Source organism: Calypte anna, chromosome 8 (genome assembly GCF_003957555.1).
Source record: "Calypte anna isolate BGI_N300 chromosome 8, bCalAnn1_v1.p, whole genome shotgun sequence".
Lineage (NCBI taxonomy): Eukaryota > Metazoa > Chordata > Aves > Apodiformes > Trochilidae > Calypte > Calypte anna.
The window spans coordinates 30,801,559-30,813,908 of NC_044254.1; the positions used below are offsets into that span (position 1 = coordinate 30,801,559).

The 12,350-nt window shown below is 45.3% G+C and overlaps 2 protein-coding genes across 2 annotated transcripts in view; both read left to right on the forward strand.

The window, feature by feature from the left end:
- Positions 1 to 240: 240 nt before the first annotated feature.
- Positions 241 to 4,186, forward strand: FPGT (fucose-1-phosphate guanylyltransferase). Its single transcript, XM_030455753.1, has 4 exons — positions 241 to 877; positions 1,002 to 1,169; positions 1,721 to 1,813; positions 2,248 to 4,186. Exons 1-4 carry the CDS (start codon positions 241 to 243, stop codon positions 3,690 to 3,692), a joined length of 2,343 nt encoding a protein of 780 aa, XP_030311613.1. The 3' UTR covers positions 3,693 to 4,186.
- A 6,469-nt stretch (positions 4,187 to 10,655) lies between these two features.
- LOC103534742 (serine/threonine-protein kinase TNNI3K) overlaps positions 10,656 to 12,350 on the forward strand; it is a 44,905-nt gene continuing 43,210 nt past the window's right edge. Inside the window, exons 1-2 of the mRNA XM_008500732.2 lie at positions 10,656 to 10,695; positions 11,319 to 11,427. Coding sequence (XP_008498954.1) covers positions 10,656 to 10,695; positions 11,319 to 11,427 — 149 coding nt within the window. The remainder of the gene's footprint in view (positions 10,696 to 11,318; positions 11,428 to 12,350) is intronic.

Here is a 12,350-nt window from a genome sequence, read left to right on the forward strand (position 1 = left end):
CCGCAAGAGAGAGGTGAAGGGATTGGAATGAGCGGTGCCCACAACTTCCCTGGGTTAAAGCCTTGAGCAGAGGGGAGAAAACGACCGGGTAATTGAATGCACTTTATTAACATGTCATTAACATATTAATGAGCTGTTAGCATACTAAAATACCCACCCTGGGCTAGATGCACCCTGCCAGCACAGAGCCCTCAACTCTTGTAGCAGGAGCAGGGACATTTTCGCGCATTGCCCCTTCGGATGAACCCGGGCGTGGGATTCCCGGGCGTGGGTGGGGATGATGGAATGATGCCAGAGGGGAAGTTCCCCCTCACGATTTGGGGTGTAAAGGCAGCACTGGCGTTTCGGGCAGCTGGCCCAGCTTTGCGGCACTCCGCCCGGCCCCTTCACTGCGCACAGTGGGTACCAAAGCGAAGATGTCGGCTCTGTGGATCGAGTTTCACACACCGGGTACCGAACGCGCTTTGGGACACGGCTGTGAGCCCAAACACGAGGGGCAAAACCCACGGGCAGGGCAGGGCAGATGTTGGCCCATCCGGCCCCGGGTCAGGCAGCACCGGGCGGGATCCGAACCCCAGCGCAGGTTCTGCAGCCGCCGCTCACAGGGGCGGAGCGGTCCCAGCCCCGGAGCCGCCGCCATCGCTCCCCCGAGCCGGCACCCGGCACCGGAGGCCAACACCGACCCGGGCCCCGCCCGCCGGCCCCTCCCTGGGCCCCAGCCCGGCTCTTCCGGGTCGCTGGCTCCGGTTCCGCCGCTCACGGCGGGTCCGGCGGGGCAGCCCGGGCCTCGGGGAGAGCGGGGCCATGGCGGGGGAGCGGAGCGCGGCGAGGCGGGAGGCCACGGCCCGGCGGCTGGAGCGGTTCGCGGCGCTCAGAGGTGGGGCGGCCCCGGGGCCGGGGACTGGGGGGGGAACCTGCCCGGCCCGTCTGCCCCCAGCCCGGGGCCTGCCGGGTCGGGTCCCGGTGTGTCGGTTCCTGAGGCGGTGCCGCTGTGTCCGCAGGGGAGGCCGCCCCGGCCGGGCAGTTCTGGGACGTGGTGGCGGTGACGGCCGCGGACGCCGAGCAGGGCCAGGCCTACAGGGAGCAGCTGGCCGAGAAGCTGGGCAGGGGGCAGCTGCCCCGCGGTGTCCGGTACCATGTCTGCGTGGATCCCCCCGGACCCAAAATCGGTGCGAGGCCGTGCCTGCCTCCTGCTCGGAAGGGCGGAGGTTGATCGGCACAGATTGGGTTCTGAAGCCCGGCAGTTACGGTTCTAGGAGCGCGTAAAATGCCCCAAACCATCCCCTCGTGTCCTGGGTTGTCAGTGTCAGAAGTCTGGAGGAGTTTCCGCGAGTCTCCGGCGAACTTTTTGAGTCTCTTTCCCCTGCTGGAACTGGTTCCAGGGTTGAGTTACAGTCCGGGAAATGCTGAAGGTCTGGCTGGGGCTGGGAGGGGAAACGCGGCGATTGCCCCCGGAATGGTTTGGGTTGGAGGGACCTGAACGCCCTCCCAGTGCCACCCTCGCCATGGGCAGGGACAGCTCGCCCCAGCCTGGCCCGGGGTGCACAGGGCTCCCAAAATGACTGCATGGAAAGCAGCGTTTAAAACACACTCCCTGATCACCCTGCCCCAGCACCAGGTCCCAGTGTGCTTCACATGTCCTGGCAGGTACTCCTGGTGCTCTTTGCCGCAGGTACTCCTGGTGCTCTTTGCCGCAGGTGCTAAAATATTTTTCCTTTAGGAAATGGGGGATCAACACTTCACGCTCTCCGATGCTTGGAAGATCTGTATGGTGATAAGTGGAGTTCTTTTCTCGTGCTGCTAATTCATTCTGGTAAGTTCTGGCTTACAGTTCACACTCTAAAGTTGGACCTCTTTAAATAATGTGATGGCAGAGTTAAAGTTTTGAAATACAGTTCCCCCTGAAAAGTTATTCTGGATGGGTCTGATCCGACCACTTGAATTGGTACCAATTGGTATTGGTACCAGTGACATATTACTGTCACTTAAGCATTTCCTCTTGGGAAATGCTCATTTAAGTTGTTCGATCAGTGAGTAGAGAAAGAATTGTGAATCAGAGGATCTAAATTAAGCTGCTGCTTTGAAATGTTTGAGAAAGAATGATTAATGATTTTTACATCTGTCATTTTTTAAGCAGTATTAGTCTGACCTAGCTGGGTGTGAGGGAGTCGATATCTTTGTATTGGTTCAGGTTTTGCTTACTGAAATTCAGTGCCTCTGTAATTAAAAATGTCTTTTTTTTTCAAGGTGGTTACAGCCAACGTTTACCAAATGCAAGTGCCCTGGGGAAGATTTTCACAGCTTTGCCTTTCGGTGACCCCATTTACCAGATGCTGGAGCTGAAGCTGGCCATGTACATCGATTTCCCCGGGCAGATGAAGCCAGGGGTTCTCGTTACGTGTTCAGATGACATCGAGCTCTACAGCACTGCAGAAACCATCACCTTCGACAAACCCGGATTCACTGCCCTGGCTCACCCCTCGGACCTGGCGCTGGGCACCACTCACGGGGTGTTTGTGTTAGATCCCTCCAGTTTTTCAGGGAAAGGAGGGCTGGAGTACACGTCTTGCCACCGTTTCCTGCACAAGCCTGGTGTCGAGAGGATGCGCCAGCAGGGTGCAGTGTGCCCGAGAGGGAGCCCTTCCCAGCTGGGTCCCTCTGGGCACCGCAGCGACCCAGAGGGGTGCTCCGAGTGTGTCTACACAGACAGTATTTTTTACATGGATCATAGCACTGCAAAACAACTGGTGACGTTTTACAAGGAGGTGGGCACTCTTTGTTGTGAAATAGATGCATATGGTGACTTCCTGCAGGCCCTGGGACCTGGAGCCACTCAGGATTACACAGAGAACACCAGTGGTGCCTCAGAGGAGGAGGCGCAGCTGGTGCAGGTGCGGCAGAAGCTGTACTCCCTCCTGAGAGGAACTGCACTCAACGTTATAGTCCTGCACAACTCCAAGTTCTATCACATTGGGACTACCCAGGAGTATTTGTTCCATTTTACATCTGACAGCAAGCTGAAATTTGAGCTCAACTTTCTGCCTGTGGCTTTTAGTGTCTCTTCTTGCCAAGGGGAGACCTTGGGTCAGTCAGCGAGTGTCATGCAAAGCATTCTTGAGCCTGGGTGTTCTGTGGGACCTGGGTCTGTTATTGAGTACTCCAGAATTGGACCTGAAGTCTCCGTAGGGAAGAACAGCATCATTAGTGGATCCTACATAAATTGGAAAGTAGACATCCCTTCAAACTGCTTTCTGAGTTCATTAAGCATAAAAATGAACAATCAATTAAAGTATATAAGCATGGTGTTTAGTGTAGAAGATGACTTGAAAAAGAGTGTGAAACACTTGTCAGATATACATTCACTCCATTTTTTTGGAGTCAGTTTACTAGAATGCTTGGACCTCTGGGGTGTGAAGGTTTCAGAGCAGCTCTTCTCCAGCAGGAACACTCGTTTGGGGCTGTGGACTGCTAGAATTTTTCCTGTTTGTTCTTCTTTAAGTGAATCAGTTAGGATGGCACTAAAAATGTTAAATTCTGTACAGCACATGTCAGCTTTTAAATTGAATGACTTTCAGCTCTTGTCTGTGGAAGAAATGCTCACTTTCAAAGATGTAGGAGACATGTTGAAGTTTAGGAAGCAAATCTATGATGACATCTGTCTACAAAGAGGAAAAGAGAAGTCTGGTTTGTAGAAGGAATGGTACTTGAATAAATTCCCTGTTTTCATTTGTGAATGGTTGATTACTTCCCAGCTTGTAAAAATCATAAAGAAAAACTACACAGATCTTTTCTCTGATGTAATTGAAGTAGAAATAATGAAATTGCATTAACAACATTGCTACAGCATAACAGTAATGTAGCAAATGCAGATTCTTTTGATGAAAGAAGTAATGAAATATTTAAGATTTTTGAAAACACTAAAACACTAATTGCTGACTTTCCTTGGGGTGCACATTATTATGTTTTGTATTCTTTGGCAGTAAGACAGGACAAGTAATGCAGGACAAGCTCATTTGAAATGTGGCTGAAAACTGCTTTAAAAGTTTCTCAAAGTAGAACACCAGCTACAGCAATATGGAATGATATATTAATAACTTGTATTCCCTCTTTTCGTGCTGTCTTTGCAGCATGAGTTGGTTTCAAATAGGTGGAGATTAATTTATTAAAAGTACTTTTTAAATCAAAATGTCTTTAATGTTATTAATTTCTTTTCTCAATTTTGTTTGCATCTTTTAAGTTTTTTTATTCTTTCTTTTCATCAGAGTTGTGTGGGAGATGAGTCTTTCCACTATGACTAATAATTTGGGGGTCAAAAGGTGGCATCAAGACACTGATTGAATTTTCCTACTGTTTATTGTTTGGTAGCTGATGGTTTAATAGGGCAGCTACCAACTTCTTGTTATCCACAGACTTACTGATACGAGCCACATGAAAACTTTAATTTCCTATTTCTCTGAATGAACTGAGTCCTTGGGGTGATGCTTAACCCTCACAGCAGGGAGGTTGGTACCACAGTGTTGTGTGTGGTACCACAGTGCACACCTGCAGAGAAGCACACCACACCTCTTCTCTCTTCCCCTGCTCCACCCTTTTCTACCAAAAATGTCCTTTTGTTTCTAGCTTGGGTGCCAAAGATCCACTCCAAAAAGGTAAGTTGCCTTTTACACTTTCTGTTCTGGCCTGATGAAAAAAGGGAGTGCCTTATTTTGTATGTACTCATTTAAATGTAAATGTTAAAATGTTAAATTTACTTGGTCACCTCTTCCCTCTCCCCCTTTTTTGGAAGCATGGGAGGTTTCCTGTCCCTGCCAGGTCATACCAGTGCTGTTCTGCTGTGGGCTGTGGCACCACCAAAGTGATGTGCAGGGAGAGCTGCAAACCTGTCCCACTCCTGTCACCCACTGTGCTGACAACAGCTTGTCCCCTGAACACTCAGTGTGTGCTACAAGGTGGAAAAAACTTTGTTCACACTAAGTTTAGATTCAGATACCTCAAATAATTTAATTTTCCTTCTATCATGACTGCACCTTTAGTTTTTCCATTTCGTTCTATTTTTATGAATGCACTGTGTATTATATCAGTGTAATTTGTCTGCAAACACAGGATGTCTTTTTCTCTGGCATTTACCTGTGGGTTTTCATGTTTTATTTAGTGTATCATTATAGCAGTGTTTATCTCCCGACTGACTGATTTCCCTAATGGCATCTTTCCTACGCTGCCTACCAGATCACAGTGTAGTAGCTCATGAATATTACCCAGGCTGGTTTAACCTTCAACAAGTTTCTTCTCATTGATAAAGAGATTCAAGAGCCATAGTACTTTCCCTGAGGATTTCTTCTGAGCAAGAAGAGATACAAAGGAGATAGACATGGAGGCTAGGAATGGCTGAGGTTGGCTTCAAAGGAATAAGGAGAATTTCTGAGGAAGCAGAGGTTTCTAAAGTCATTAGTTTAATGATGGAAACAGCAGTAGATTTGAGAACCTTAGAGTCAAAGACATGCATGAAGTTGCAAAGTGAAAAGTCAGCACATGAGCATGAAATGGTGGTGTGTATATCCCCCAGCCTGCACCGTAACTCCTCTACTGCTCAGAGTATACAAAAGTTTTGGGAAAAAAAAAATGTTTGGCATGGACTTGGCATCTTCCCTTGGCAATCAAACTTTAGTTCTGAGAAGACTTCCCTGATGATTACTTTACTGCTAGAAGAGCTTTCTGGATGTTTAGTAACAGTGAAGTTGCATTCTTTTAACAGGATCATTCACTTTATCTGTTACAATTGCATTTATTCTAAATTCCTTAAGTGCTGTGTATTGATTTCATTACCAAGAGCAGTCTGGATATAAGTAGAAAATGGATTAGCTTCTGACATGTAAGCAGTGGGGAAAAAAGGATGAGGAAAAGCATAGTGTAATGGAGTAAGTGTAGATTTGATTTAGGCAGAAAGCAGCACCAGGCTGTTATAAGTCACACTTCCACACTAAACATCTTTGTCTCAAGTTTTAGAAAGCAGAGTTTGGTCAATATTAGACATAGGTAATGTCAGAAAGCTTAATGAATTTATGCTGCAGGCACTGAAATATCTGGATTTGTAGTATTTTTCATTTTTAAACTAAGAGTTTAATGTAGTATGTTATGAAAACTTATTAAATATGTATTTTATTTAATGGAGAGCTCTATTCATTATTTTCCCGTATGTTTTTATGGCACATAGAGTTACATGTGTGCATGTTCACTCATTGTGTAAATTCATTTTTGGGCTTCACACTAAGAAACAAACACTTTTATATGTTTATGTGTTTCCACTAATTTCCATTGAGCCACAGGAAGTGCGTGTTTGCCCATTAAATTTCTAATGCATCCCTAATCCTTTGTGGTCCAATAAAATTATCATTGTGAAGTATGAGATTAGAAAGTTTATGGAAATAGTCAGAGAAAATGGACCGTGTTGTAGAGAATGTTAGTGCATGGAAATTGATAATGGTATTGGCAAGCCAGGCATCCATCTGTCAAGGGCTGCTGGAGTTTCAAAATTAAAATACATATCCGTTGCAATTTGATGAATTTTGGTGAAAGGATATGGTAGACATGTGGCACATTTTGCTGAAGGCTTTTTTGCGAGTATTAAATGCTGAAAAGTGGCTTTTCCCTGTCAAGCTGAAAGTAGCTCGTTCTGTTGACTTTCCTCTGTCAGCTCCAGAATAAAAACCTGAATTCATTCCCTATGTAACTGAAGTCGACAGGAGTTTTGCTTTTGATCTGAGCAGCTTTTGCCCCTGGCGAGTGTGCTGATGGGGTGAAGGTTTCTGGAGTGCAGCAGGGACAGAGCCTGGGGCAGTGCAGAGGAGCAAGAGCTGCAGAGCTCTGGCTGAGCATCCCAACAGCATCCCAGCCCTGGGGACCCTCCTGCCCCTGGTTCTGGGGTCCCTGGACAGACACAGCCCTGCAGCTGGGGTGCCCAGGCTGTACCTCAGCTTTCTGATTCACAGTCTGACATGCAGGTAAAGGATGGCAATTTTCTCAGGGCAAACTTGTCCTAGGGAAAGCGAGAGGCCGGTGAAAGGCAGGCAGTGAAACTCAGCAGCAGTTATGGGGTTGCTGGTTTCCAGGATCAGGACAGGACTGGTCTGGCATGCTGGCCTGCTGTTTCCCAGCAGAGGATGCAGTGCTGGAGAAGGTGGGACCTTCTAAGGACAGGAGGCTGAAATTTGGAGCTGGATTTTGATTGAGGCTTCTGGAGTTTGCTTGAGGGATGCAGTGTCCATCAGGTCTCTAGGTCATGGTCTGGTTCCATCTATCCTGCAATGCAGCTCAGGCTAGTGCACCCTCAAATAAAGCCAAGATGAGTGTTTAATTATTTTATTCATGTCAGCTTTCTTTATTTAATTAGTTTTGCTGTGTAGTGCAGTAATAGGGCTCATAATGAACATGATCTTAATGATTTCCCTGAATGCTTTTAGAGCATGCTGTAATGAACAGAGATTTATCCATACTGTATATGGTACACTATGAAATTTGAGAGAGGAGGATTACTTCAGCAACCTTCTAGGCAGGAAATTGAACACTGAGAAATTGGGCACTTAAAAAAGAACACAAGGGAAGGCAGCTGAAATAAAAATGAGCAGCTGAAAGATCTGTGCCAGAAGGATTTGGGGAACTGGAGAAACAAAGTAAGCTCCAACAACCATTTGGATCTGCACAGAAATATGCTTGACTTGGGCAGGGAGTTTGCATGTTCTGGAGCTCAGCAGTTCCAGCCTCTTCTCATTCCTAAATCTCTGATGCAACAGCTTCATTTTCTCCTCCCCACACCCCTGGAAGTCTAATTCCTGTGCAAATGCCACTGCAGTGCTGGGAGAGCAAAACCAGCAGCACTGCCCTTCTGTACACTGCTTTTAATCCACAGCCAGAGAGAAGCCATTGTAAACACCTGGTTCATCTCATGGGCTGCACAGCTCTGGGTACTTTGTTTTCAGGAAGATGCATTTTGTTTTAATATCACTTTCATTTTCTGTGGTGTATCTGAATGTCACCAGAGTGACACTGAAATGTGTAGGAGCAACTTGCAGCCTCTTGAAGTAAGTGATAGATACAGACATGTTCTGATGGCTTAGAAAATAAAGATCATTTCAAATTACTTAGTCCTGTGTAGGCTCCTGGTGAAGGACATATAAAACAAGAAACAGGAAAATAATTTTTCAGCTTTCTCTTGTAAGATTGAATGACAACTGAATGTTCCAAACATAAAACTGCATTAAAACTTCTAAATAATTAATCAAAGAAATTTTTACAGCTCAGTATTCTGTAAATATTACATCTGAAGACTTATTGAAAAACACTACTCTTGACATTTTAGTGCTATTTGTATGGATGTTAATTAGAGCTGGTCTGGCACAGTAGTCAGTGCAGTTATCCCTTTCTCCTCTGTTTGCTAACTGTCTGCCAACAGGCTTGCAATTATTATTAATTTTTGTCTTTTTCCCTGCCTAGTTTCAATTATTCTGCAACTGCTTCTCATATGTGTCATCACCCCTCACCTCACCCCTGCTGAAACCTCCTGCTGCTTCAAGCAATTTCCCACCAAACTCATCAATGCCCTTGGAGCTGCTGGATCCCACCCCCAGCTACAGGCACCCTACAGGATCCATACCTTTCCTCCACCCTGCCCACCTCAGGCCCTGCTTCCAGAGCATCTCCCACAAGCACTGGTATGAGGCAGAAGGCTGATTCATCTCATTTGCCAACCCAAGGTGATGCTCCTCGTATGGTTCACTCTCTCCTCTGTGCAGGTACCAGGAAGCTCCAGTGCTATGAAAAGACAAGGTGATTCCACTGGTGAGCTCCTGATGCCAAGTGTCCTGCAGGAAGGTTGACCCCACTGCTCTCCAGTGGGTGGGAGGGATGGCCAAAACCCTTGTCTTGGGCATTTTAGATATTCAAAGGAAACAAAGGGCACCCAGCACAGAGAAGCAGAGGAGGTACCTGTCTCAGCACTGCTTTGCTAGCTCTCTCAGTTGCTTGGCAACAGGATGGGGAGGATCAGTTACCAGAGTGGTGCTTTTTTTTCTTTTTGCAAATATTTGGATGAATGTCACAGGGTGTATTGTAAAAGCAGTCCAAAGTCTTCTGAAATACACCCTTGGTTTTGTGTGTCAGCCAGAGCAGGTGAATGGGAGAGCTGGTGCAGTGTCAGGAGCAATCCCAGGGGAGCAAGGCTGCTTGCAGTGGGATGCAACAGGTTGGAGATTTTATATGTGTGTTATCTATCTTCTTGCCTGAAATCACTAGCTGTGAAAACTAAGAACTTACACTGAGGTCAATCGACACACTTTACATATACAAATTGATACGTAAATACATATCTAAGTACATAAAAGTATGTATATTTTTATGCATTTGTGTATACCAAATAAAAAAGTAAATATAAAAATATATATTTTAAATATAAAGTAAACAAAACAATACAAACAACAAAAGAAGGAAAAGAGACATACAGAAACCAGCATGAATCCTATAACTGACTGGGACAACATCCGTAAAGTTGTTCCATTTGACAGAAAACACAGGGAATGGGTATGAAAAGGGCAGGCAGTAGGTGAGCAGATCTGTGCTAAGCACCTTGCTGTGGAGGTTCAGCCTGTGCAGGTGGAAACCAGAATTTTTTTGCTGTTGGCAAAACTTTCCTCAGCACAGAGCCTCTCAGGATGTGTCCGTGCACCACAGTCCATGTTCATTTTGGTTTGTGTGTGGGTGCACCCTGAGCCCAGCTTGCTCAGTTCACCCTTCCAGCTGGCCAGGTTATGGGGGTTTTACTGCATTCCTGTGGCACCAGGTCCAAGATAAATACCAACCAAGAGGAGAGAGAAGGCTGAGGACAGCATTCAGTCACAGATCTATGTAGATCTTGCTCCTGGGTTGTCTCACGTGTGGTCTGCTTGGGATGTGAACAGAGCAGCCTGACTGTGTCCTTCCTTTCTGGAGAGATTCCACCTCAGCAGAGCAGCATCAGAAGGACCCCGGGGTGTCCATCCCAGCCTCCCCCAGGTGATGTCCCTCAGAAGGACTCTGTGTCCCTTTGTGGAACCCCTGACTGCCCATTTCCCAGTCCAGCCCAGGGGCACTGCCCTGGCACAGGACCCTGCAGACACCACCGGGCTGCAGGGACTCCGTGTTTGCTGGCGAGACACAATCTGCACCTCCTAAAGCCCCCTCTGCTAGGACACATTTTATTATTGTCATGGGTGGAGATCATGTCTGTCCTCTCCAAACTGGGGACCCCCAGCACTCCTTACAGACCCATACAATATCTTTGGCATTCAGCTTCTGAAATTTTTTTTTTCTACAAAATTGGTAGCAAGCTGCTAAATTTTACCTGCTTCCCACCAGCCTGAGGTGGCCAACAGATGAAAGCAAAGGTTTCTCCTGGAACTGTCAGTAGACCTCCAAGCAAAGGGATTAGGTACCTTTGTTATATTTTTTACAGTCACCAGCACAGACTTGTGCTCTGTGTCATTGTTGCATGACATTCCATTTGGCACAGGGTTTATTTTTAGCCAGAGACTATCAAAAGTATTTTTCAGTAGGACTGTCACTGCTCTTGAACAAGGAATCATATTACTGCAAGAACTTTGCTGAAACAAAGAAGATAGATTGGACGAATGGGAAATTATAAATCTAGACCAACCCAAACTTGCACTGGTAATTAATGTTGCTTTTTTAAATGCAATATACCATCCATCCATCTATGAGCAGCAAATGGTATTTCAGGAAATAACTAATTGCTAATCCACTCTAGAGTTCAAGAATTAGGTATTGTATTGTTCTGAGCTTACAAGAAGAGTGGCTTGACCCAAACTGCAGTCTGTAAAATGGGATAAAAGGCTAGTAAACTAAATGTCTTTGTGCAGTTGTATAAGATCATATTAATTTAGATTATTGTTGATTTAACTTGTATTCATTAGAAAAACCTTTAAACTTCCAACCTCTCTATGCTGTGTCTATGCTAAGATTTAGGAAACGAGCTAACAAATGCAACCAGAAGTTTGGTTTTTGTCATGTTCAAATTAAAAATATTTCTGCTAAGGATTAACACGTATTAGGTGTCTCTGAAATCAGTGTGTATGTGCTTGGATTGGCTGCAGCAAGAACACTGAGAGATCTGTAATGTGTTAGACTTTCATACTCTAACAGAAGAATATACAAAACAGTGTACAAATGCATGCTTAAAAATGAAGTGCTTTGGTTCCCGGGACATTTTGCTTTGAGTTCCTGGATTTTGTATGTTTTGAAGGGTTTTATGAATTGGTGTTTTTTGTTGTTAGATGAATGGAAGAAGAAAGTTAGTGAGTCGTATGCTATCATCATCGAACGACTAGAAGATGACCTGCAAATCAAAGAAAAGGAGCTGCTGGAACTGAAGCATGTTTTCAGGTAAAATATTCTGGAAACCTGTCTATTAATTTCTTTCAAATGAGTATTTGCTATTGAACAGTATTTCCAGCTTCAGGTGTTCTTTTATGGAAGGAGTTTGTCACCTATGGAATGTGTGTTCTGTAATGTCTATTTCTGGGGATGTGTCATTTCAGTTCAAGGCCAGGGTCCCACAGCACAGCACCCAAATTAGTGGCTGTTAGTGCTGATATTTTACATTTTGCATACTTTTGTGAAGCAATTGGCTTTAATGGGGTGTCTAATTTGGCTGTGTACTTTTCAGTTTTGCCAGTGTGTTTCTTCAGACAGGAATATCGCTGAAGTAACACATTTTTAGCACAGAAGCTGATTTTCCTCTGAGAGGGGATTTCAGATTGATTATTATAATCTTTTTGTCAGGACAACACCTTGCCATCAACAAAGTAACTTGGTTGCCTGCTTGTTTTCTGAAAAACTCCAATACAGAAAACAACCAGGCCATTGAGTAAATTATGAAAATGATCAGGTGAATAATTTCAGACATCAAAAGCACCTGGAAAAACAGGGGATTCTGATCAGAAATAAATCACCAGCTCATAGCAGCCAAACTGGTCATATAAATTATTCATTATGCTCACTTTCAGCTACCATAATCACTGCTTGAGCCTGAGACATCCAAGCCATCACTGGTTTGTCACTGCAATGTGCTGCTCACTTTATCTGTGGTCCAGCAAAGTACCTTGGTACTTGGCTTGTCCAGGCCCCTCTAGTAGTAAAAAATAATTATCTTAACAACTCGGAGCCAGAATACTCTTTATCTTAGATAACCAAGACAACTGGTTAGACAGGGAAATTGCTTAATTCCTGCATTAGGTGTAAGAGTAAAGGAAAAGCTAACTTCAGGGTGAGCAGACCCTTGGCAGTTCAGGTTGTCATCTCACTGC

What these genes read in the sequence shown, in the direction of transcription:
- FPGT (XM_030455753.1), top strand. Translation starts at nt 241, where the DNA reads ATGAACCCGGGCGTGGGATTCCCGGGCGTGGGTGGGGATGATGGAATG. An exon ending in TCCCCCCGGACCCAAAATCG is followed by an intron (nt 1,170 to 1,720) that starts GTGCGAGGCCGT and finishes TTTTTCCTTTAG; the next exon opens with GAAATGGGGGATCAACACTT. An exon ending in CGTGCTGCTAATTCATTCTG is followed by an intron (nt 1,814 to 2,247) that starts GTAAGTTCTGGC and finishes TTTTTTTTCAAG; the next exon opens with GTGGTTACAGCCAACGTTTA.